At 48.4% G+C, this 24,778-nt stretch overlaps 1 protein-coding gene across 9 annotated transcripts in view; it reads right to left on the minus strand.

Moving 5' to 3' along the window:
• Nucleotides 1–24,778, minus strand: part of TNIK (TRAF2 and NCK interacting kinase) — a 125,135-nt gene that overhangs the window by 16,524 nt on the left and 83,833 nt on the right. For 2 of the 9 annotated variants that reach the window (XM_017726872.1, XM_017726869.1), the window contains exons 12-22: nt 21,168–21,278; nt 20,619–20,705; nt 19,136–19,336; nt 14,274–14,438; nt 12,372–12,611; nt 10,007–10,113; nt 7,601–7,764; nt 6,376–6,473; nt 5,630–5,653; nt 2,815–2,823; nt 1,581–1,765 (exon numbers count right to left, since the gene is read on the minus strand). In XM_017726872.1, coding sequence (XP_017582361.1) covers nt 1,581–1,765; nt 2,815–2,823; nt 5,630–5,653; nt 6,376–6,473; nt 7,601–7,764; nt 10,007–10,113; nt 12,372–12,611; nt 14,274–14,438; nt 19,136–19,336; nt 20,619–20,705; nt 21,168–21,278 — 1,391 coding nt within the window. Of the gene's footprint in view, nt 1–1,580; nt 1,766–2,814; nt 2,824–3,985; nt 3,989–5,629; nt 5,654–6,375; nt 6,474–7,600; nt 7,765–10,006; nt 10,114–12,371; nt 12,612–14,273; nt 14,439–19,135; nt 19,337–20,618; nt 20,706–21,167; nt 21,279–24,778 lie in introns of all 9 variants that reach the window. The other 7 variants (XM_017726870.1, XM_017726871.1, XM_017726874.1 and 4 more) reach the window with 7 other exon arrangements.

A 24,778-nucleotide genomic window follows, 5' to 3' on the forward strand; every position in this document is an offset into this window, starting at 1 on the left:
ATTGAGGCTGAACTCGAGTTAAGGTCCCTTTTGTGAAATAAGGGTGTAACTCAAGAGCATTTGCTTTCTTTTTTCCCAGACATGGGCCAGTGCAGCTCTGCCTGCAGACACCCCTGCATCTCCACCCTCCATCTCTGGGACATGACAGAGACAGGACATTATGGGACATGTGGCATTGGACTGGCAGGGGCTGGGGGCATCCAGCTCACTGCTGTGCCTGTCATCCCCCACATGTGACTGCAAGGCACCCAGTGAGACATTTATCCGCTGGGAAGTGCTGTGTCAAACCCAAGGTGTCTGAAGAAGGATGTCAGCACAGATTAACCACTCCTGATTAAACTCCTCTTCCACGAGCAGCTTGAGGCCCCTTCTCGCACGCCTGACTGCCCAACCAACTGCTGCACATTCAGAGCCATCCCTCTGCCTCCTGACTTGCTCCAACCAATTCCAAGAGCTCTGTTTTAATTCTTCTGCTGGAAGGAAGCTCCAATCCAGGAGCTTGGCACTCTGAATAACACTGACCCAAGGAGACATGGTCTCCCTGCCACTTAGAGGGATTCTGTGCTGCTCCATGCCCTACCCACCACCATGAATCAGAGAATCAAGGAATAGTTTAGGTTGGAAAAGACCTCTAAATTCCTTGAGTCCAACCATTCACCCAGCACCATCATGCTCACTGCTAAACCATGTTCCTGAAGCCAGGTATGCCTATATCGACTGTAACTCATTTAGCAGGAAAAATGGAAATTAACTGATTAAAATGATCCCCTGAAACCTTCCCACAGCTCCTCTGCAAATTCAAAGGGGCAGAATTTAGATCCTGCTGCCAGGCAAAGACCTCCAGAAATGCCCCTGCAAAGCACTGGGTGGGAAGCCTGAGCAGGGATGCTCCAGGAACTCTCTCTGCATGGCAACAGCTCCCTGCGAGTGTTGAAGCTGTGCTGCCCTGATCTGGAGAGACTCAAAAGCACAAGTGTCCCATGGGACACAACAGTCTGCTGACCTCGTCATTTCACCACTTTAACCCACCAACACTGACTGAGCCAATGGCAGAAATCCAAGACAAAGATTCAGGATTATTACAATCCTGGCTCTACCAGTTGGCACTGGGCAGGCCACCAAGTACTGACACTTAGCATGGCTTAATTTGGGGCAAGACCAGACTCAAGAGCAGGGAGAGCTTTAACACACCCATCCCATGGGCAGGGCCCATGGTGTTGGTGAGGTCAGCTGTGCCCACTCTGGCCAAAAACCTGCCTGGATCATCAGCAGCAACAGCTCCATCAGCTTTGAGCCAACATTAACTGAATATGCAGCGGAAATAGCTCAGTTTTTCACATTAATTTCTCTAGTTTGGAACAGGGAAAACACTCATGTGAGTACATGATCCCTTGCAACCATGACGCTGTTCCCAGTGCCAGCCACCAAACACGGACACATCCTTCATCACAGCCACTGCTCCTCCATGCCAAGACACACCAGAGTTTCACCTCCAGGCCAAGACACATCGGGGTTGCATCTCCAGAAAAACCCACCCTGGAGTTTCATGGTTTGTCCCCCCAAAAGAAAGCATTCCTCACATGAGCCGTGGGATGTCACTGACAGGCACGGTCCCATCATGTGTCTCATTCTCCCCATCCTCCTCCTCCTCCTCGCTGCTCTCTGACTCCTCGCTGGAGGAGGAATAGTCCGTCACCTTCTTCAGGGGCCGATTGGTTTCTTCAATGCGCAGCTCCCGCAACTCTTTGGCTAAAGCCGTCAGATCCTACAGGGGATGGGGGCAAGGAAACAAGGAAGCGATGGCTGTTACATTCAGAGCAAGAAGAACGTCACATACATCTCTCCAAAAGCCAATGCTAACAGCACGAGCAACAAGAAATAGCTTTACAGAGTCGTTACAAACATGAGACAAACGTAAGACAATGTTTGTAGCATGTAGCATTTATTAAACAAAACAAAACTGGTTTACGCTCACTGAAAAGTCAATAGCCAACCTCTTCTTTTTCTCTTTGGAACGTGTATGTGCATATATATACACACACTTATATGTATATACACGACAAAATTATATTTGTTGGAAAAGGTGAAGTTCAGTCACCATCATAGTAAACTGGAAAACAACGTCACTTCAAAGATTGGCTCGGAGAATTTCTCCTGCAGGGTTTTCTCTTCTTTCAAACTTCTCAAAGAGACCCCGTAATGGTATTTATTCTGTAATAAATGCATTTGGGAAGGAAGCAATGACAGCATCTCCCATGGAGTGGTGCAATCCCCACGTCAAGAGCTGCTTCCATGGTGAGTCCCCGCTGTCGGGCGGCTGCTGAGAGGCGGTGAGGAGCACGAGGAGAAGCGCCCAGCTCAGCCAGACTTTGGAGTCACAGCTCTGAGTCAGCCACACGATCAAAAAATAATAATAACAAAAAAATAAATCCCTCAGCGGGACCCATTAAGCACTTTATGTGAAATGTGGCAGCCTACAAGCTAAGGGAAAAAAAAAAAAAAAAAAAAAAGTCTTGAAACAAGAAAAAAGATAGGAGCAGTCCCAAAGCCTACTCATAATTTTTCAGTTTACCATGACTTTGATGAGGTCTCAGACCCGACAGTCATATAAAATAGACACTGCTATTTCAAAACAAGGAACATGGCAGGCACCGTGTAGAAAAGAGACTTTTTGTTATCTTACATGCTTTTATAGCAATGCAGGGGGAAGCAGTAGGGCAGAAAAGCATGAGAGCTCAAATTAGAATGGGTTAGAGAACTCTGTTGCACAAGACATGCACATGACGAACAAAGCATCGCAATTGTCAGTCTTACCATTTCTCCCTATATTAGTGACCGAGGTAGCCATCAGTGCATTCGGTCAGAGATAAAGGATTAGGGAGAAAGAAACTCATTGAAAAAGACTAAATTCCACAATTGTCTTACGGCCATACTCTCATTTACTGCATTTCCAGTTTACCGTTCCAGCAGGGCGACTACGGCAATATTAATTATGGTTGCAAAAGGAGCTCTTAAAATCTATCCTGTTGACATGTAGAGAAAAGGATGGAAAAGCTCTATGGCTGAGATGCAAACCCAGTTTATTTTTTAATGGTGAGGTAGGAATGTTTTGTAAGCAATCTGTGCTTTGGTTGCTGATAACCCACACCTCCCGGCAGGCTCCCACTGGTGACAGCTGCACATTCTGCTCCCAGGTCTGCCCTGCCTCTGATGTACAAACTCCCCTGGATATTGGGGAGCTTTGCATCAGACCCATAAGTATTAGTACACCAAAAAAGGCCTTGTTTTTTTAAAAAATCAAATTGGTCAATCCGTGTTTCACAGCAGGTACCTCTGATGGGTTTTATATGGGTTGTTCTGTCTGGAGAAGAGAAGGCTCCACAGGGAGACTTCAGAGCATCTTCCAGCACCTAAAGAAGCTCCAACAGAGTTGGAGAGGGACTTTGGACAAGGGTATGGAGTGACTGGACAAGGGGAAATGGCTTCATACTGACAGAGAGTAGGTTTAGATTAGATATTTGGAAGAAGTTCTTTATTCAGACTGTGGTGAAGCCCTGGTACAGGGTGCCCAGGGAAGCTGTGGCTGCCCCATGCCTGGAAATGTTCAAGGCCAGGATGAATGGGGCTTGGAGCAACCTGGGATAGTGGAAGGTGTCCTTGCTTATGGACAGGGTGGGGTGGGAACAAGATGAACTTTAAGGTCCCTTCCAACCCAAACCATTCCCTGATTCTGTAATTCTCTATCACTCCAAATGCTCTCTGTACCTTTAAAGAAAGGCTCTTTATCATGATTAAAGAGAGACTGCGGTATTTCAAGAGCTCCTTTCTGATGCCAACATGTTTGGGATTGAAATAGAGTCAAATCTGCAGTCACGACAACTAATTATTTTAATTAGCGCTGTAGCAGCTTCTGTGATACGACTGCTTCTTTTCCTAAATAAGAATTTCAGCAGCTTAACAATGCTTTCCATTTAGAGTATCAAACATGCTCTTTATTGAGCACTTGCCTTTGAATTGGATTAGAGCCTCTCACTTTAAAAGGGATTTTAGGACTCTGTAAGAGCCTCTTAAAACTGCAGCTGGACTTCTGCAGCGCAGGACTAGGACTGAGCTCCTCCCTGTCACAGCACTGGACTGTGAAAATTACTTCTCTTTTGCACCTTTCATTTCTAATGTGCTTCAAGGCACTCTCTCAGCCTTCTTTGGCCATCGCTAGCCAATAGCCAAGTATTTTAAAAATCAGCTTAATTACTTTTTAATAACTAATTTGGAAGTTACAAGAGTAATAATACTCCCAGACAATATCATCAGATAACTCATATTTCCTAGTTAAAGCTTTGCCTCAGGATGGTTAATTCTTTGATGCTATCATTTTCTGTAAGTAATGAGCACTTTGTAGGATTAAACGGCTTCACCGAGTTGCTCTTGGACCAAAAACAATCTGACAACTGGAGAGAAAGTGCTCTGTAGTTCCACACATGTTCCAAGTGTTATTACTGAGGGTGACATAATACATAAGTTAGTAGTGACAGTGCTCTTTAATTACTTTTAATTACAAAGCCTTCTTTAGATTTAATATTTGCTGGAATCAAGTCAGATTGGTTTCCAAAATCACATTGCTCCTTCAGTTTGAATTTAGCACACACGCTGCCTCTATTTAGACACTGATTTATGTGCTTTTTTCTTAACAAAGCACCTCATTAAACAAAATGTATTGCTCATATTTTATCCAAGAGAACAAGTTAACTAACCAGCACATCTTCCTTCTTTCGTATCTTCTATTTTTAGAGAAAAGAGGCTGCAGGAGAGGCTGCTGAAACCAGTGCTTTCCACTACAGCCCTGCAGTTACCAGTATCAGCAGTGTGCACAGGGATGCATGTGTGAGGCAAGTGAAATGCTAAATCAGCAATGCTGGGTCTTTTCCCATGAATGTTTAAACACTCACCACTGCCAGATGCACATTTAAAATATTATCATACATGAAAAAGGTGTACTTCAGGACTCTCATTTTTTAAGCAGATGAATGAGGACCAGCACTGCCAGCATCAAGATCCAAGATGGCTCTGCTGACTCTGGCTTTGCAGTGGATGCTGGTCCATGAGAATGAACAACCCACTGTATTTCCACTGCTCTGTTGTCCAGGTGCCTTCATTCAAATTAGGCTTAGAAGAACATTTCAAACAGCACTTGATGGCCCCACTGAAATCAGCGGGTGGCCGGGGGCTGTGGCTGAGAGCAGAATGTGGTGAGGGGTCCAGGCTGCCCAACCTCCTGCACCGGCAGGAGAAACCTCCGCTCTCGCTCCTTCTCCTTCCAACACGCCGAACAACGGCAGCACCACGTGCTCCCCCATGTGAACGCCGGGATGCCTCTGCCCTGGCCTCCATGCAAATGGTGTGGCCAGGGGGTTTTGGGCAGCCCAGGGCTGAGCAGAGCACACCAGCAGTGCTGTCCCCTCCCCGCGGGCGGGCTCCCGACGCTGGAACGCCACCGGTTCGCTCTCCCGTCCGACCCGAGATCGCATCGCCGCCTTTATCAACGCCAGCACCAAGAAAACCCAGCTCGGAATTAAGCACTAACTAGTCAACCTTGCATAGGCATGACCCACTGAGAAAAGATATCACTAACCTCATCTATAGCTTTCTTATAGCTCTGTGGGTAAAGGAAGAATAATCAGCATCAGAGGAAACAGATCGGGACAGGAAAAAGCCAGAGGAAGGGCAAGCAGGTTAGAAATAAAATTAGAATTGTTAGCTCAATGCTGTGGAGTGTAGAGAAAAAAAAAACATCATCAACAAAACATTAATACACATTAAAATAGAGAAGCAGTGGAAATTCATATCGTTATTAGGCCGACTCTGCAGTTTTAAGATACAAATGTCAACAGCATTAAACCAGGAGGAAACACTTCGGATGAGATTTTGCTCAGACTATTAGAAGGGGAGTGTACAGAGACCACTACCAGGTGGCGTTTAAAGCTGGGAAGGCTGTCAGGGGCTGGTTGGTTCCCCAGCCTTCCTGAGCAGAGCATCCCTCCGCGGGTGCTGCAGGGGACATGCAGCACGGAACACAACAATGTGCCATCGGCCACTGCCGCACCCAAGCTAGCAAAGCCCTTAAGCCTCTGCTTCGCCTGGAAACACAGGCTTAAGTGCTTTCCCCTAGGCTTGGGCTCCTGGTAAAAACTCATGCACTCTCTTAAGCATTCAAATCTCCCAGGGGCTCTCGCCATACTGCTGCTTTCCAGTCTCTCTGCTGGAGCAGCAGCAGTATTAGCCTCGTTTTTGGGGTCCCCGCAGTTGTGCCACCGCACCGAAGGGAAACGCGGCCAAGCTGGCTGGCAGCATTCCCACGGGAAGTAACTGAGGACTCACAGCGGGTCGGCTCGGTCGCGTCACGTCCCTGTTGTCCTCCTGCTTGACCTTGGCGGGCTCATGGGAGAGCACAGGAGACCCTTCGGGCTTGGCATTCCCTGGGTGAGAGGCAAGTGGAGAGAGTGGGAATTAAAATGCTGCCGAAAGCCACCACTGCATCCTGTCAGCTGGGACAAGTGGGCGCAGGGGCTTCATCATCACTTTGCTTCTGCTGTCTTGAAAAACCCTCCTGGCTCCTTTCTGCTTCTCCACCAACAGAGCAAGAGAAGTCATAATCCTGCCCAGCCTCCACTGACAGCCCTCTTGCAGAGTTACTGCTCCTTTTCTACTAAAGAAAGAAATTTACTTTGCAGAAGAGCAGGGCATGTGGTAAATGAAAAGCTCTGCAGTATTTGACATTGCTAGGACATTATTTGTCACAGGATTCCTCATTAGTAAAAACAAAACCAAACCCAAAATGACAATGGGTTACAAACTCCTTTTATTGACTATCTAGAGGAGTGATGGTTTCAACAACAGACACATCATCTTATGGCCAAGTTGTAAAATGGTCAAAGCATGGAGGCAGCATTTGTCTTAATGCTCTTCAGCCCTGGGGACTGGAAGTGTGGGACTGTGCCTGAATGCAGATGTGTGCGGTGTACGGGCTGTGGCAACTTCACTGCCATTAAACAGGGGAATGGAGTATCTTTAAGAGGAGCTCTAGGAAGGGAGGGATCAATGTGGCTACAAACATAAACCCCATGCCAGCATTGCTGCCTGGCAAAAGCATTTGAGAGAAAGCTTCTTATAGGCTACGTCACTCCTCTGATCCCATCTCAGGCACAAAGATGAAGCTCCAAAAAAAATTATATATCAATTAAAAGTGAAACACACTCCCAAAGATACCACGTCAGAAGAGGTGCACCTGGGTGGATGAAGACAGGAAGCACACTGGTTGTTTTTTTTTGTTTACCTTAAAGCATAACCCCCATCTCCTTTTGTACAGGCTACTTGTCAGTGCGATGCCGTGGCCATCCTACATCAGCCTCTAGGGAAAAGGGGCTGTTGGCAACTCTGTTTGCAAGGAGGCCAGCAGGTCACAAAAGCACAGCAGACATGATGGATCCTTTGATTTTTTAAATTTTTTAAAAAACAAGCATGAGATCACAGACCTCTTGCCCTTCCTGCTTGTCAGGAAGCCTCACAAAGTGTGCCCGGTGCTGAGAGATGCTTCCAAGCTCACCTCTGACTCTGTTGCGCTCGCTGGAGCCAGCCTGGGAGCCGGGCTGGGATCCACCCTGGGAGCTGGGCTGGGAGCTGGGAGTGCTGGAGCTGGAGGAGCTGCCGCTGCTGGTCCTCTGCAAGGGGCTCTCCACGATGGTCTCTGTCCTCCTCAGGTCTGGGTTGCTGTGGGAGGACAAAACAAGAGGGGGCACATCAGCCAGGGTCACACCCACCCCCAGGGCTCCAGACACTTCCCACACTGATGGGGGCAGCTGCAAAGGCCAGGAGAGTCCTCCTCAGCTGGAGGAGACAGGGCTGAGGCCACCAATTTTGGGTGCACTACAACCATGACAAAAAAAAAATTGCCTAGAGAAGCTTTCTTCTCTTATTTTGTCAAATGTGGCAACAGCTGAAAGATTCTTTGCTCTGGATTCCCTGTCTGTAGATTTGCAAAGCTGGAGTTACCTAAGTAGCCACCAATATTCTTCATAAAAGCAGGAATTTTCGACATGCTGTTAGACAAAGACTGCAGCAAAGCAAGGATCTAAAGTTTGCAACAAGGCTGCAGACCACTTGTACCACTTATTCAGTGTCTCCAATTTTCATGGCTTCACTTCAAACTTGCATCAGATATCCACTTTTCCTCCTTGATTTCTCTCACCCTTGTGAACACAGATAAATCTAGAATAAAAAGTGCCCTTGATACACAAAGAGTGACTAATATCTCTCTGGGTATCAGATGCCTTTAGGAAATGAATTCTTACTTGGCATTGAAATGACATCAGAAGAGATGTTCATGCAGAGTTAGGCAATTTGATTTTATACAATATTTCTGGAAATGATCTTATTCCAAGTCCTCTTTAAAATGTACAGTAAATACTCCCTCATTTGTCACAACAGGGTGACAAATAAAAGAAGAGATTTTTTGGTAATATTTACATTTATGCATGTGGAGAATCAAGAACCAATAGGAGAGAGGGGGGAAAAAAGAAAAATATTACATTACTGTGAGAGACATGAAGCATGAAATTATTTCAGTGAATACTTAAGTTTAATGGACGTGTGGTAGCGTCCTAATAATTTCCAATTTTCATCAAACTGAAGGCCTCCAGTTCATGCCATGTGACTAAATTAACTGATGAAGCATATTTGAAAACTTTGGCAACTCATGTATTTACCTGCACTGACCAGAACTGGCACAGTGAGGCTGCAGGAAACACTGGGCAACCTTGAACTTGAATCCCTGACTCCCATTATCCCTTTTACTTCCAATACCATCATCCCTTACAAGGACTACACAGTCCAATATCCCTCTGCATTTTAAACTGTCCTTCAAGCAACAGCTAATTAAAAGAACAACGTTTTCAAGAATTCAAAATGTTTCAGCCTTTGGCAAAGAAGACCAACAATCCATGATATGCTTTTTATCTAATTAAAAAAAAAAACAGAACAAGAAGAAATACTCTTCCTCCTACTGCTGCCCCTGCCAGCGACTCGGGGCTGCTGCCTGTGAGTTTGCTGAGGCACAGGGAGGGCACTGAGCTGGAAAGGGAGGCGTCTGCTCAAACTGGTGACAGCACAACGATGAACATCCCCGCATTCACTTTTTGACCTCACCCTCTGAGGACAAGGCAGGAAGAAGAAACCAAGGAGCTCCATCATGCAAGGCTAATTGGAACTTGCATTTCTCCCAGGATCTGCCCGTCTGAGGTCTCGTTCTGTGAAGCAGAGACAAGCTCTCGCATGACTAAGCTGTGTTTTTTCCATCCAGCTCTGAGCAGAGCCTGTCAGCTCCCCTGCTCGTTTTAAACATGCCCAGGGATAGCTGTGACAGGGCAGAGATGGGACCGTGGGGCAACGCAGCACCTTCCTCGGGTGCTCACTGCTGTGCCAGAGAGCTGGATCTGGCTAAGCTAAAGGCCTGAGTCCTGGGAAGCTGAAAGGTATTTAATCCTTGATCTACATCTAGAGAAGATCTCAGCAAGCTGTATGAGTGTCTGTCCTGCAGCACATTCCTCAGTCATTATCTGTGAAAAACCGCTCTGATGCATGAGAAATGTATGGAATGTATGACTGAGACCTCCCCACTGGCTTATAGGGATCCACTGATATGCAAGGGGTGAGAAGCAGGACCTTTTGACTCCACAGCATCCACCTCCAAACCCCACAATGTCCATGAATGCATTCAGCCAAGGGAGCAAAGCCTCCAGTCATCCCAGTGCTCGCAGCCTTGTCAGTACAAAACACTAATGGATGCAAAAATTCATCCCAGAGACAAGAGAAGCCTTGCAAATGTCGTGGTGTTCCAGTCAGCTAAAGCAGGGCTAGACCCCAGCCCACGTCTGGGCTCCCAGCGGGGCGGTGCCGGGGGCAGCGCAGCAGTGGCACACTGGGATCACCCCTGCCCATCCCTCCATGTCCATACCTTGCCCGAATGGGCTGGGAGCCCAGCCGGGGCCCCAGGGCGCTGCCGTTGCCTGGGGAGTTCTTCCTTGCCAGGGCAGGGGATATGGAAGTGGTTCGTTGAGGCACCTGGAAGAGAATGGAGACATTTGCAGTCACCCAGTCTGGGCTGCTCACACACCTGAGCCATCACAAGATCACCTTCCAGCACTGCCTTAAGGCAGATTTACAACTGATTTCCCACAGAGAGAAAGGCAGTATTTAGGGCAATACAAGGCTCTCAGCTTTTAGAAGGAATCGCTGGAGTGTGAGGCAGCAGCAAGCTGCAAAGGTGCCCTCAGGGATGCTCCTGGCACAGGAGCCCCCAGAGCAGCCTGGCTACCACCAAACAGGGAACTTCTTCGAAAAGAAATGTATGCACATACACACACACAAATATATATAATCTAAATCTAACAAAACCCATGAAAGTAATTTTTAAGGTAAAATTCAGACTGAAGTGCATTTCACAGCCACAACGGAGGTTTTCTATCTAGCTCAGATATGACACATGCCAGCAGACAGAAGGTGTTGACTGGTGGACAAACAAGAGGGTTGACAGTGGGAAGATCCAGACTGACCCACCTAACACTGTGATTAAACACTTTGACCTTCATTGAGCTTCAGATGCTGCTGCCAAAACCTTGCTGCTGGCAGAAGAGCTCAGCACAAACACCCAAAGCCAAGCACAGCCTACAGGGGCTGTGACAGGTAACCCTGGAGCTCTGCCCCATCTCATGGGAGCTTGGGCATCACTGCATGGCCACAGGTGCAGTGGCCTCATCCCTCAGCACCTCAGGTGATGTGGAGAGGCACGACAATACTCACCGTGCAATACCTTGCACCAGGTAATAGAGAGGCCAAGGGCTTGTCAGGATCAGCAAGAAAAAGGATTAGGCTTGGCTTTTTTTGAGAATAAACACACGGTTGCATTAGGTAAGATAAAAAAAGATTTAGTGAGCTGGCGATGCTTTAGACTCTGCAGCATCACCAGCTGCAGCTTGTCTCAGTACAAAGCAGTCTCCCCTCCAGGTAGGGTACTCTGCAGTCAGGACCTGGGGAGTTTTCCACCTTCCTCTGAAGCATCCAGCCATAAGCACTGGCAGAAACAAGACCCCGGACCACGGAGACAGCCGGTCCTGCCTCTCGGGGCAGTCCTTTCGTTCCTGCTTGCAAACACATCGAACCCACCTCAGGCAGTCCAGCGTCAAGTCAGGTTCCTCAGGGGTGGTACTGCCAACACAACAGCCCTAAATGTGATCTGGTGGGGACCCCTTCCAGAGTCCATGTTCCCTCAGCCAAGGGGGAAAATACTGCATCGTGCTGGAGAACAGCTTTTCTCCCAGGAGCCACGGTCTCACCACATAGGGCATCACTGTGGCTGAGTGTCCTCAAAGGACTCATGGCAAAAGCCAACATTAAATTGCAGGGGCTTTTTCTTAATTAGGTTAAAATCAGGCAGCCACCCTCCTGCACTATGGAGGAGCCAAGCACACAGACAGTTCCAAGAGCTGTTGGCTTGCTATTCCTTCAGCAGAGCCCTGACGTCCCCTCTTGCTTGGTGACAGCAGAAATAGGAGCATTATTAACACCCAAGACACCACCATAGATCCCTTGAACAAGGGAGGCTTACCTGGTAACTGTGACTTTGCTCGTAAAAAGGCAAGTCACTCACTTTGTAAATACACAGAAAAATTGCCTCTCACTCAGGGACAAATACTGCTGCCCTGCCACTAATCAATTTATAATCATTTCTCCTCTGTAGAAATCCTCCCAGCCTAGCACTGATTCACTTTAAGGGGAACTTTAATGGCCAAGTTATAATTCTTCCAAAGTGAAGGTGTATAAACAACACGATTGAAATACTGGTCCAGAAGAATCCTAATTAAAGAGGTACTGCCAGACACTGTCAAAATGTCAATGAATGTATAAAGCTGCTGGAGCCCTTACAAGTCTTCCATCAAATATTGATTGCAACTGGAGGCATGGTACTGGACTAAAAAGGACCTGTCTTATTGAGTATGACAAATTTTATGTTCCTATAATTCCATTTAAGTAGAAGGTTGTTTTTTATCCAAGGGAAAGAAGAGATTAATTTGTTTTGGCCTCTGTGCGGGCTCGAGAACTTTCTTTGCTGGAGGGCAGCGCTGTTTTGCAGCCATTCTGCAGGCAAGAGCAGCTCCCAGCACGTCCTGCAAACCCCTGCCTCAGGAAATGCAGCCCCTGGGCAGGTCAGCACCCGCTGCAGAACCTCGGCATGGGCTCAGTCCTGCCCACTCTGCTTTGCCAGAGGGACTCAGCTCTGGGACTGCCTCTGACGTGCTGAAAGTGAGGAGCGATTGTGTTACCTTTGGTGGAATGTCTTCCTCCTGCCGTAACCAAGAACTTCGGTCAAACTTTTCAATGCGAGGGGGCAGAGGAGGGTTTTCTGAGGTGGGGTCCGAGTTCTGCCTTGGCATCTCAGTGCGGTGAGAGGTCACCGTCAGAGCCTCCTGAAACCCAGCCAGTCCCTTTGCAGGCTGTTCATGCAGTGACTGAGACCCAGACAAGGAGCTTCCTTGGGATTTCACAGTGACCAGATGTGGAATCTAAGCACCAAGTCAAAACAGAACTATCAGTCAAAATGGAGGGGGGAAAAAAAAAAAAGGAATAAAAAAAGATTTAAAAATTTGATTTAAAAAAAAAATTGATTAGCACTTTGGATGCACTGAAAAGCCCCCTTGGTCTGAGATCAGCACTGCCTTGGTTTCAGGAACTTCTGACTTACATCACTTCAACGCAAGATCTGTTAAAAATCACGCTCCCGCACACACCGTGCCCTCCCCAGGCTCTGCTGCTGCTGGCCCGAAGTCCAGATCCTACACCTGCACCTCTGTGGTTGTGCTAATGAGGTCTGGCATGGATTTTCCATGTTAAAAATGAAGGAGAAAAAAAAAAAAAGAAGGAAACATAAGAAATAATAATTGATTTTTAAAAATCATCAGGAATTGTGAGGCATAGATAGCTTAAAAAAATATCCTGAGGCATGAATTTCTACAGGTCTCGGTGGCCCTTATCCCATGGATCAGCTCTACAGGTTTCAAGTTTAAGGAATACTGACATCTGCTCTGGGAAATCTGAGAAAATCACAAGGTTACAGTTTGTGAAATCAGAGCTTCTTCCCAGGACTCTGTGAAGCTGCACTCCTTTGATACAGCAGGGTTATGACTTCCATTTGAAATTTCTACACGTGTATCTCTGTACGCGTCCGTGACTCACGGGTACACATGTATGCACACACACCCTGACACGGGGCTCTGGCCTTCAAGCAACTCTTTCACTAGGATTTTATTGCCAAACAAAAGTCTTTTGTAGCTACTGATGGTACAGGACGCCAAGAAGGTCACTGAAAAATATTTGGTCAGTCAGAGGGATGACAGTGAAGCGGGGTTTTGCTCACTTCCCAGTGCATACGGACCATGTATGTTGGGCAAAAAAAGTATGTTTCAGGGCCTTCCTGCACATTTTTGTTTAAAGCTGGCATTGTATTGCACATGTGGCTGGCACTTAGTTCACAAATATTCCATAGAAAGCCCAACTGAACTTGGAGCAAAGGCTTTGTACTTCCCTCTGAAATCCCTGCTGGAATCTGTGGATCTGTGGGAGCAATTCCAGGGGCTTGGCCAGAGCCAGCACTGACACTCCTACAGCTTGTGGTGGCCGAGTACTTGCAGACCTCATGGCTGGGAGAAACTTCTAAAATAACGATGCCCCTCCTCTGTGACAGTCACGGTGATCTATGCCCTCTCCAGATGTGTTTGTGACTGATGTCAACTCAATGGAAAACCAAAACAAAACCTTGAATCAAAGCGGCAAAGAAAGCAAAACCTCTTTCTGATGATCCTCAGCATCAAAGCATCCCGGGTCTTTTGTACCAGGTGCTGCGGTTTTAGTCCTTTACATAAACCAGATCCAAAGAGGATCAGAGCAACAGCTGCACTGGACCAGAGCAGCAGTTCCTCCTGGTCCTCCAGCTTGTTTCTAGCAGTAACCAGTACGTGATGCTTCAAAGGAAGGTATAAACCAGCATGATGCTACTAACACATGGAGGTGACGAGAGGAATACACTCATGCATGTAGATGCTGCTCTTACTCATGAATATGCTTAAGGCTGAGAAACCAGGGAGCCAGACGCTATTTCCCTTCCATCCACTCTTCCTTGTTTCCTTACCAGCACCCCCAGCATCCTGGCAACGGGGGAGCACCATTACCTGCGGGTCCACGGGTCGGAGCAGGGGTGGGGTCCGGGCTGGCTGCACGCCGCTGATGCTGAAGGACTCTGACCGAGGAGGCAGGTTGGGGTCAGAAATCCTGTTGGCCACCTTGTGGGGCATGGCCGGCGAGCTCTGGCGATTGAGCCGGGAGCGCTCCTCCACCTGTGGGGCACGGCAGAGGGGTCAGTGCCCCAAAGAACCCATTTCCAATGGAAATCCAGGGTATGCATAAACATACAGAAAGCTCTTTTCTCTTTAGGTATATCATATCTATTGTTTGATCAAAAGGTGGTGATCAGTCACAGGTTGGACTTGATGATCTTGGAGGTCTTTTCCAACCTAAGTGATTCTGTGATCATGGAATCCAAGTTATCCAACAAACTGTGCAATAAATGCATTTTAAAGGCACGAAAAGGACTATTTGTATTTATACGTTTAATTAATTTCTGAATACGAAGTGGAAAAATAAAGAAATTAAAAAGAAAAAATAAAGAAAAGGCAGCACACTTCAGAGAGATGTTCCTAGAAGATGACTCATAAGAAGCTCTTGCTTCTTCTCAAATGGATCTTTAAGCAAGGGGACGATTTTCCTTCACTGTTATAAGCACCACAATGAGTGGTTTTCTTTGATCTGAATAAAAGAATAAACATGGCAGCCAGAAAATGGCTGGCTTTGATCTGGATTTACTGAGTCTGGCACATTGTCACGTATGGGAGGGGAAAATCCTCTGTTACTGAGAGAGAACATCAACCCAAAGCCCACTGCTTTCAGCTACCCTTGATGGGAACACAGTGGTTTCAGCTCACCCAGCTGTGCCATCCTGCAGTTAGGCTGTGCATTGATATTCAGGTAGCATATGCTATGCAGAATTTTTGATACCTCGAGATCTGATGTATATTTTATTTATGTGTCATTAAAGTGTTAAATACCCTGAGCATGTCTCTATTCCACCGTGGATGATGCCACGTTAAAAGGCAATCTTTACAACAGGTTTGCTTGGAAAGAACCACAGCTCTTTCTTAAGTAAGTAAATATGAAACAGAAGAGCCATTATATGAATAAAAATGAATCCTTTTCAGAGACTGAGCATGACACAGAGTAAAATCTAGGTAAGAAATTTGTGTTACAGACTGTTTCCTTTTTAAGTTCATGAGGGGCCACCTGAGCTACTGCTGTGTCCTAGAAGGTCACCACAACCTCCACAGGCACTGCCCACCAGCCAGCAGAGGCTGTGCAGAGCTCAGCTCAGCAGTGCCCAAGGAAGAGGACACAGGGATGGGAAGGGGAGCAGGGTGGGAAGGAGAATTCCTTCTGGAAAGCGAGCAGCAGCACAGGTGCTGGGTCCCAGGCTGCTCCAGTCCATCTCCTCATCAGCCAAACCTTGGCAGCAACAGCGACAGGCGGAGATGGAGCTGCCGCCGAGCGCTCCTGCTGCTCCCCGGCACAGTGCCAGGCCCTAATGTGCAGCTGATTGTGGAGGATGTCCAAGCTGGTGTGGAGGAGAAGGCAGGAGAGCCATCAAATGGGGATGTCTGGGTATTGGGAAGGAGAAAGGTGCTTGATTTCCCACTGCCAGCATCTCCTCACTCGCACCTCGTAGCACCAGCACAGCAGAAGATGCTCTTGGGACTCTCTGTCTGTGCGGGCCCTACTGGTTCCACTACTAGGCAGAAAGGGCGAAAAAGCAGCAAAACCCTTCAGGAACTCATCATTGCTCAAGTACAGACCATCTCTAATTGAACTCAAGATTGCCCAAAACAGGAAACATCCTTAGCAGTGTCTGTGCAGTCCCAGTAGAAGGCTGCTAATGTTTTAATACATCACTTCAAAGTGAGAGCAGGATAAAAGCCACGGTGACTGAAGGAGGAGCTGATGCGGGCCTTGGCTGTGGCAGAGAACAGAACAGATTGTGATGCACAGCTGAGCCCTGAGTTCCTGGGAAGCTCTGAACAGTGGGAAAGCACCACAGGGGCCAGCCGCCATGTGGGAAACGTCTGATTAAACCTGTCCCCTCCTTTCTGCAGGGTCATGTGTGGTATATTCCTGCCCAAACCCATCCTTCAGCTGACCAAGTTGTCCCTGGCTGTCTTCAACACCTTGTTTAGCAAATATTGGTCCCTAACAGAACAGTCAGTAACAGAGGGAGCCGCTAATTACAGGACCACAGCTCAGAGTGTTAATGCCACATCCCTGGCTGGATCACCAGAGGCTCCCAACATGATCTCCAAAACAGCCAAATAGTCCTTGATTATAAGAGATGTGCCTGGATAAACAGGGCAGGTCTGGGACAGCACCAAGCTACATTCCCAAGTTAACTTCCAGTGGATAAGCCTGGACAACAGGAAGATGAGTAGAAGGGGCAGCAGAAGGGAATGTGCATCCATGCATCTTGGCAGGACTATCTGCTCAGACTGTTCCATTTAGCCTCAAGAGAAATCCCTGACTGTGCTCTAGGGAAGCTGTGAGAGATGCAGCACAGGCTGGGTCCTCACCCAGAGCTTTGTCATCACCAACAGGCCAGTCCCTTAACAAGGGGATGCAGGGACATGACCACAAGGGGAGAGGCCACAGCCTCACCTTAAAGCTTTATCCCACTTCTGCAGGGTCTTGGGGTCACCCTGTGAAAACAAGTGAGGTGGGAAAATGTGTGCATAAAGGAAAGGTATGAAAAGTAAAGAGGGGCACAGCATGAGGAGGGCTCAGCTATGGTGATCAAGCTCCTGAGAGAGAAGACTTGAGACCAAAAAGCATAAAAACAAGGGCAGTATGGGATATAATGCAAAAACCTCAGGAAATATCCAAATAAGCTTTGCACAGCCTCCAGAAATTGTAGGCTGAGCACCAGACTTGTCTTTTCATTGTTCCCACAGGAAAACAAAGTCTCAGTATTTCTGTTAAATTAGCATGCATGGGTTGGGTATGGAAATTGCTAAACTATAGCAAGACCCATGGTAGGCTCATTAAGTATCAGCACAAATCTATCTGTGGAGCCAGCAAAGGTGGGCCTTCAATATAGGCAGCAAAGTACCTGAATTGTGTTAAAAGTGGGACTAAGCAGAAGATAAAATGGGATGGAGGCAAGAGGAGTCTTTCTGGGAGATTCCCAAGGGGGCTGTGCTGAGGCAGTACATCAAACTACTGCTCCCAACAGCAGAAAGATGCCACAGCTTGCAGCATTTAATTAGAAACCAGAGAGAGTGACACAGGGAACGAATAAATGGTTTGGAGAGCTAATTGGTGGTAGCTGGAGAAGTTCCCCAACAAGAGGAAACCTCACCTTCCCTATGATTTCAGCAAAGGGTAAGAGGCCGTGTTCTGCTGCTCTTAGTCATGTTGTGCAGTTCCCAATGTCCTGCTTCCAGTGACAGCATCAAAAAGATGCCAGCTCCATGAAAGAGAAGAAATGGGCCTTTGTGTTTGAAAGGGAAAGCTAAATCCAGCACTTTTCTCCTTCACCCCAGATAAAAAATAATATTGCTTTTTATGTATCTTTGCTAAAGTTTTGCAGACAGTGCCAGAAGTACTTTAGCTATGTTCTAGAGGGTTTACTTAAAACCAGGCAACGAAAGATAGAGTTTATTCCCTTTTCCCTGCCCACAACCTACTCTCAGCGCTCCAGCAGATGGACAAGAGCGACCCAGTTCCACATAAAGCTGCAGAGGCACCACCCAGGTGGAAGCCTGTCCTGTCAGAGGCAGCTCAGCACATCTGGAACACCTCATCTGCAATCCCACTTATCAAACCTCCTTTTCCACTGGAAGGGCTGGAGAATGATGATGCAACTCCATGAAAATCTATCACCTGGTGCACTGGCACCAAAAGAGACTGAAGACTGAACTGGAAGGCAACAAAAGAAAAATCCAAGAGAGTGTGTAAAGAGGTGAAAAGAAATTTTAGACACCCACATCTATCTCTGTGATGGTTCAGAAAGGCCAAGAACATATCACTGGCCTTTTAGCAACAGGCAGCTGAATTCCTTGAGCATTCAATGCTTGCAGGTATTGTGGATGCAGCTGAGGACTGCCAAGAGGAAAGACCAGCTACATGTTGGATGCACATCACACGTCTGCCAGGACTAAAGGACACCGAGCACTGCTCCTGCTTAGTAGGAGCAACAGGGAAGTTATTAAAATATCTTTCTGCCCAGGAGTAGGGTCACAAAAGTAAACAAAAGAGAACTTTAGAAAAATGAATAGCTAGAGCAGGCACCAGTCCTACTGAAGCCACCACAAAGAGATTAAGGAGAAAGAGTTTGCACATGATCCTGAATCCGCACTGCAGACAATGCATGTCTTAATCTTTTCAAGACTATTCAGAGAAGCAATAATTAATATTCAAGAACTCACAACTATTACAATTCCCTCTTTTTGCCTAAGTGAAAAAATCAGGAAAGAGCAACCCCAAGGGATAGAGCTCTGAGCCTGGAGGGAAAAGCTGTCCAACCCCTGACCATGCGGAATTAGGACTCAGCAAGGAACCCCATGACAACCACCCTCTGCATTCACCCCTGACCCCTGCAGACTTGTGGACATGCCAGGAAGGAGAATGAGGAGATGATCTTTAAGGTCCATTCCAACCCCTTAACATTCTATGATTCTATGTCCACGAGCCCCCATATAGGCTGAACCCCTCCAGGAGGGATCCATTCTCCTCCTCCCTTGCCCTCATGGCAAAACCTCCTTCCCCCCTGCTTGTACAAACACACACACAGACACACTGCACCGAAGTGGGAGCATTCCCAGCACAGCTGATGGCATCTGCTGGATCCTGACCCTGTGGAGCACAACCTGCTGTGTGTGTTTCAGACCCAGCCCTGTGGATGCAGATGAGCACCATCATCCTCCTTGCTCTCCCCTACCTCCTTGGCCCACGCTGGCTTCTCGCTGGCATTTATCCCTTCTTTGTAATGGTAGAGGGGCTTCTTCTCTGCTGGCCTCTGGTCCTGCCTCTGCTGCTGCTGCTGCTGCTGCAGGGACACCAGGTAGTCCCGCTCCTGCTGGAGCTGCCTCTGCAGCCTCTCCTCCTGCCGCTGCTCCTCCAGCTGCTTGCGCTTGTACTCCTGCCCAGGGGAAAACACAGTGACAAGGTGCCCAGCCAGCCTGCAACCTGCAGATTTATCTGTCTGGGTGAACAATGGGGCCTGAGCATCTGAAAGGTTGTTTTCTGGCAGAGCTCACCGATTTGAAAGACTTTGGGGACTGAGCTGTAAAGCATTCCCAAGAAGAGACAGCAGAGCCAACAAATTCAGAGTTGTGACTCTGCCACTGATGCTCTGCAGCCACTGAACTGCCCCGCTTGGTAGGAATGGGGGATGTGAGTGCTGCCTTGTCAGGGAAACCCTGTGAGACCCACTGAGGGATGATGTTTGCTCAGGAGTTACCACTGACTTTGCCCAGGTTTTTCTGGATGGGAAAAACAAACAATTAATTTGATGAGGTGCCAAACATCACCTGGTCAAAATGGAGCTTTGAGTAACCTGGTCTAGTGGAAGGCGTCCCTGCCCATGGCAGGGGGGTTGGAAAGAGATGGTCTCTAAGGTCCCTTCCAACCCAAACCATTCCACGATTTTATGGTCAGACGAAACCCAACTGCAGCCAACTTCTCTGTAGGACCAATTAATTGATCCTGGGAAGAGCCAGACTGCAAAGCCAACTGTGTGATCTTTCTGAATCCCTACAGCTCTATGAGTTTTAAGGAGTAAATAATTTTGAAAAGTCCTTTTAAAAGGCAAGGGCTTGTGTGAGGGTTTTTGTTTTTCCTAAATAAAATAGCAAGACCAAAAAATAATGACCCCTGTAGATTAAAAGGAAAATGCAGCAGGAGTAACAGCTACCAGCACTAAAAAAGATAACTCAAACCCAAATTAAATAAAAAAGAGGACATCTAGAATGCAAACAACACACAAGGGAATAGACAGTGTTCCTGCGAGGAAATTAAAACAAAAGCCTGCATTCAGAACATGAAGAACAGCACGGCAGGGTGGGTTTGATGGATGCAGGCACGCAACAGCTCCAACACACCCCAACATGCTGCAAACAGCCTCCAAAACTTCACAGCAGCAACCAGGGCTGCTCCTCTCACGAGGGCACACATACGCCAATGCCGTGGAGGGGACGCAACGAGAGCCGTGCACCAAGAGGGGACCCAGCCCCGAGCAGAACGGGGGATCCAGGCATGCTGCAGCCACGGAGTGGGACAGGAGGCTCCAGGTAGGGGGGTGACAGCAGTGTCCCCCACGTCTGGGCACGGCAGGAGGCACTGGGGGGACACGGGTGTGCGCGGGCACATGCGGACGCGACACGGGCAGAAAGCAGCAAGCGTGGCCGTGGCCTCCCATTTACCAGAAGTAGCGCCTGCTCCTGCAACAACTGCTGCTGCAGGATCTCTAACTGTCTCTGCTCCTCCTCTAACTGTCGCCTGATGTACTCCTGGAGGCACGGGCAGCAAGGATCAAAGGAAAAAGAGAGAGAAGGTAAAAGAGCCAGTATTTCTGGAGAGGAGGAAGAATGAGGTGGGCACCCACATCCGCCCCGCCCAAGTGATCTGATTAGTCAGCCCGGGCACCCTCCATCCCTGCCTGAAGAGCCCAGGGTGTCCACCACTCTACAAGAACGGAAACCACTGGGAAATAGCAAACGTTACCCAAGAATAATAAAAAATCTGACCCCAACAAGCGGGTGTGGAAAACCTGCATCAAGTGCCTTCACATCTGCAGGCCAGCAAGTGGATCCACACAGAAATAAACAACAGCAGTGAAAGCGACACACGCAGTGTTAACAATTAAGCAATTTGCTCTCAAGTGGTAAAAAAATGAGTGTTTACAAGACAATCCCTGATTAGAGGCAGAGGAATCCGTGCTGAAGGCGATGGCCCCACTCCCAGCCCGTTACCTGCTCGTGCTCCGCGCGCCGCCGCTCCTCCTCCCGCCGCATCTGCTCCTCGTAGTGCCGGCGCTGCTCCCGCTCCTGCTGCTTCCGCAGCTCCTTCTCCCGCCTCTGTTGCTGTGGGGGGCAGGAGGCACAGGTCAGCATCCCCATTCCTCTCCCCCAGAGCTCAAAAGTCTTTTTTCTCATAAATTTTGGGGTGTCACCTTGCCCACAGACCCAGAGTGCTCCCACCCACCCCTGGAGATGCCCTGCCAGCAGGCTGGTCCATTTGGGTGGTAGAGGGACTCCTTGATCCCACTCCATCTTCACACACTCCGGTGCTTGGCACTGGCTGTGGAAAGCCCACAGCATCCTCCCAGCCAGCACCAGATCATGATTTCTTCTCCCACCTGCAGATGAAGCCATGGGGGCAGTGCATGGTCCCCACGTTCTAGTGTGGCCAGCCAGGGGGTTAATCAGGCCTTGGACACCCGGGAACTGCACGAGCCCATCGCCTACAGGTAACACATCTCAGCCCCAAGCCCACCCATGAGGATGAGGGAGGCAGCCTACGAGAGGGGAATGCTTCCTTCTTAATGTTTGCTGAGACCAGAAACCAACAAAGACTCAAAATCCAAGCGTTTTTCCTTTTTGAAGCACCAAATGAGCAGGATGGGACTTCCCTTGCCATTCTCAGATCATGCCTACCCCACTCCCTCCTGGGTCGCATCCTTGCCTGCTCCACTCTGTAGCACCTTTGCTGACAGCAATCCAGGGAATTTTGGGGTGATGACAACCTACAGCCTGCTGTGACTCATCTTGGGGGCCCTGGGTGACACCTGCAGCCCCCACATGCGTGCTTTTAGCCCAGCCTAACTCCTCCAGCTGCCCAAACCATCCTGGGAGCAGGGGCTGGCAGCTAAGTGCTGCAGTGTTGCACGGGCTGCTCAGCAGGGCAGCCCCTCACCGCAGCACCACAGCCAGCATCGGCAGAGGGCACTCAAATGCCGGGATTGGCTACTGGAGCCGCGCAACCTGCCCTAACTCCATCATCTCCATCATCTCCTGGGTGCAGCCACGCGCCAACAGGAAGGCACCCACTGAAGCAGAAACCTGGCCCTTTTTCCTCCTTTTTTCTCCCTTTCTTTTTTTTTTCTCCCGTTGCCGACACACAGTGGCTGAGCAGACTGCAGTGGGAATGCTGTCACTGGAGAAGCTGGCACTGCCATGCATTCACTAAATCATGGGGAGGGCTGGAGCCAGCAGCTGAAGAGCTGGCTGAGCATTCCAGAGACCAAGAAGCTTCTGTGTGAAACTGCTGCTCTGCAGGAACCTGCACTGTATAGATGGATTTAAAGTCTGTATCTATCCGTAGATACCTATATAGATACTCTATTTTCGTCCATATTCTATGTATTTGTGTCCCTGTGGAGATATACATCTACAGATATCTTTACAGATAGATATCCATAAAGATAAATCTACAGATATTGTAACAAACATTTAAAGACCCCAATGCTCCAATCTCGGCAGGAGACGCGCGCCGTGCTCGGGGCGCGGCCGCCTCCTCACCCACAGGTAACATCCACAGGGACTCCAATGATTTCCTTCAGCTGCAGCACAGCTTTAGTGCCACCTATAGCCATATTTATCAGAGCTGCTGCACTCACCTCGGGGAAGGAAAAACTGCATCCAACCTGAAATAACTTGCCAGCTCCAGACACCGGAGTGTCCCACGCCAGGCACAGTCACTCGCGCTGCCCACGTACGCAGGGGACGCGTGTGCTACTCTGTGTGTACGCCTGTCCTCGCTGGGAACAGGGGAATGAATGTGGGCCTGGTTGTAGTTTTTGGAACTCTACACTAGAAATTGCAGAGGGCTCACCACCAGGACACGGTCACTCTGCAGCAGCCTGGTGATACACAGGATTTCTTGGCTTCACCAGCACTCCCTGACCTCCTTAAGTGATAGTCACTTCTACCATGACCTCTGATGCACAGATCTTCAAACTAATGTGCTGAATAAATGTTACCCTGAGCTTCCAATCACAGTTGTGTCACACTGGTTTTGGGGTGGGTTTTAATGGCTAGGGTTTTTTTAGTTAAACTATCACGCTGCTGAATAAAACACATAACGCTTGTGTAGGCTGGGCTTGGCTGGCAGGAGGCAAGGCCCCAAATACCACAGCTATTTCTTAAATAAAAATCACCCAAATGGTCTTTATTTCCCATCTAGTAGGTGAACAAATCCAAATCCTTCCAAAGAAGGAGGCAAAAGAGATTTTCTTAAGGAGGGAGTAGCACACCATCCTTCCTGGGTACCATGTGCCCCAGCGAGGTGCCCCACTTCTCGCTTCTCTCCTTCAAGTCAGCATCTCGCCATCAGCCTCCTAAAAGCCTATTTAACTCAAGGAATGAGAATAGAGGCCCACAGGTACCACTTTCTTTCAAACCTGGGCCTGATGCTCCTGTGGATACTTAAAAGCCCTCTGCACCCTGCTGCAGCCAGGCTCTTGGGGCTCAGGCTGTGAGCAGGATCCAACACACACATTTATAGAGGCCAGGAGTGCAGCACTTCCCTCCAGCTCCACAGCACATTTGTCAGGTCACATTATAAGCAAGTCATTTGTCACGGTCGCATTACCAGCACCTTCAGCTGAACACTGCAGCCCAGCAGAGCGGGGCTGCATCAGCTGCCTTCCCCGCATGGGCCTGTTGCAGCAGCTGGCAAACATCTGGAGAGGACCTGGCACTGCAGCGGGCAAAGCCTCCAGCAATGCCCCTGTCTCCCCTGTAGGTCTGAGCAGCACTAGGATGAGGGGGACCCTTTTTGAAGCAGGGATTTGGATCAGGGAGATGCAGCTGAAAACAACTGCACGTAGAAACTGAAGAAAAAAAAAAGGAAAGATTCAAAGATCTCTCTTTCCTTGACTTCTTTTCTCCTTGTTTCTTGCCCTCCCTCTCCCACTGCAAGAGCACACTTCCACATTTCTCCAAGCTTGAAACTACTGTGTGTATTTACACTATCCAGATCCATTATTCATGCAAGGAAAGAGCACCAATTAATTAGGACTGCATTTATATAACTCTGCAGGTAAAGCTATATGTAGCCGCTTGTAAGCCAGAATGGGATCTTATTTGCGCTGCACCAGATATGACAGGTTTTAAATATTGATGAGAGAAGACACATGAAGGCAAAACCTCTGGTGGGAAGGGCCTTGGAGGCCTGGCATGAAACAAGGACTTCAAAGAGCAAGCTCACTTTGCTAGATCAGACACATCCTGGGCTACGAGCAACGAGTGAGCTGCCGCCACCCCTCGAACCCTGTGAGCTTGGAGAGCCACTGACACTTGCAAGAAGAAGCTCCTGGAAACGCTGGCTTGCTGCTCCCAAACACCAGCATGAGCCAGGAAAGAAGTGGAAGGGGAATTCCAAGTGACAAATGAAAACAAATATTCTAGGTGGTTGCGTTGTTGTGACAGGCTCATTTATCTGAGCCACCAGGGAAAGGGCGACTGTGGCTGGAACATCATCTTTCCTGACAGACCAAGCACTGGAGCATGGAGAGGTATTTCCCACTGGTAGAGAAACTGGGTCAGAACTTCCCACCATGGCAAACAGGGATCTGATTTGC

Source organism: Corvus brachyrhynchos, unplaced genomic scaffold, assembly GCF_000691975.1.
Source record: "Corvus brachyrhynchos isolate BGI_N302 unplaced genomic scaffold, ASM69197v1 scaffold162, whole genome shotgun sequence".
Taxonomy (NCBI): Eukaryota; Metazoa; Chordata; class Aves; order Passeriformes; family Corvidae; genus Corvus; species Corvus brachyrhynchos.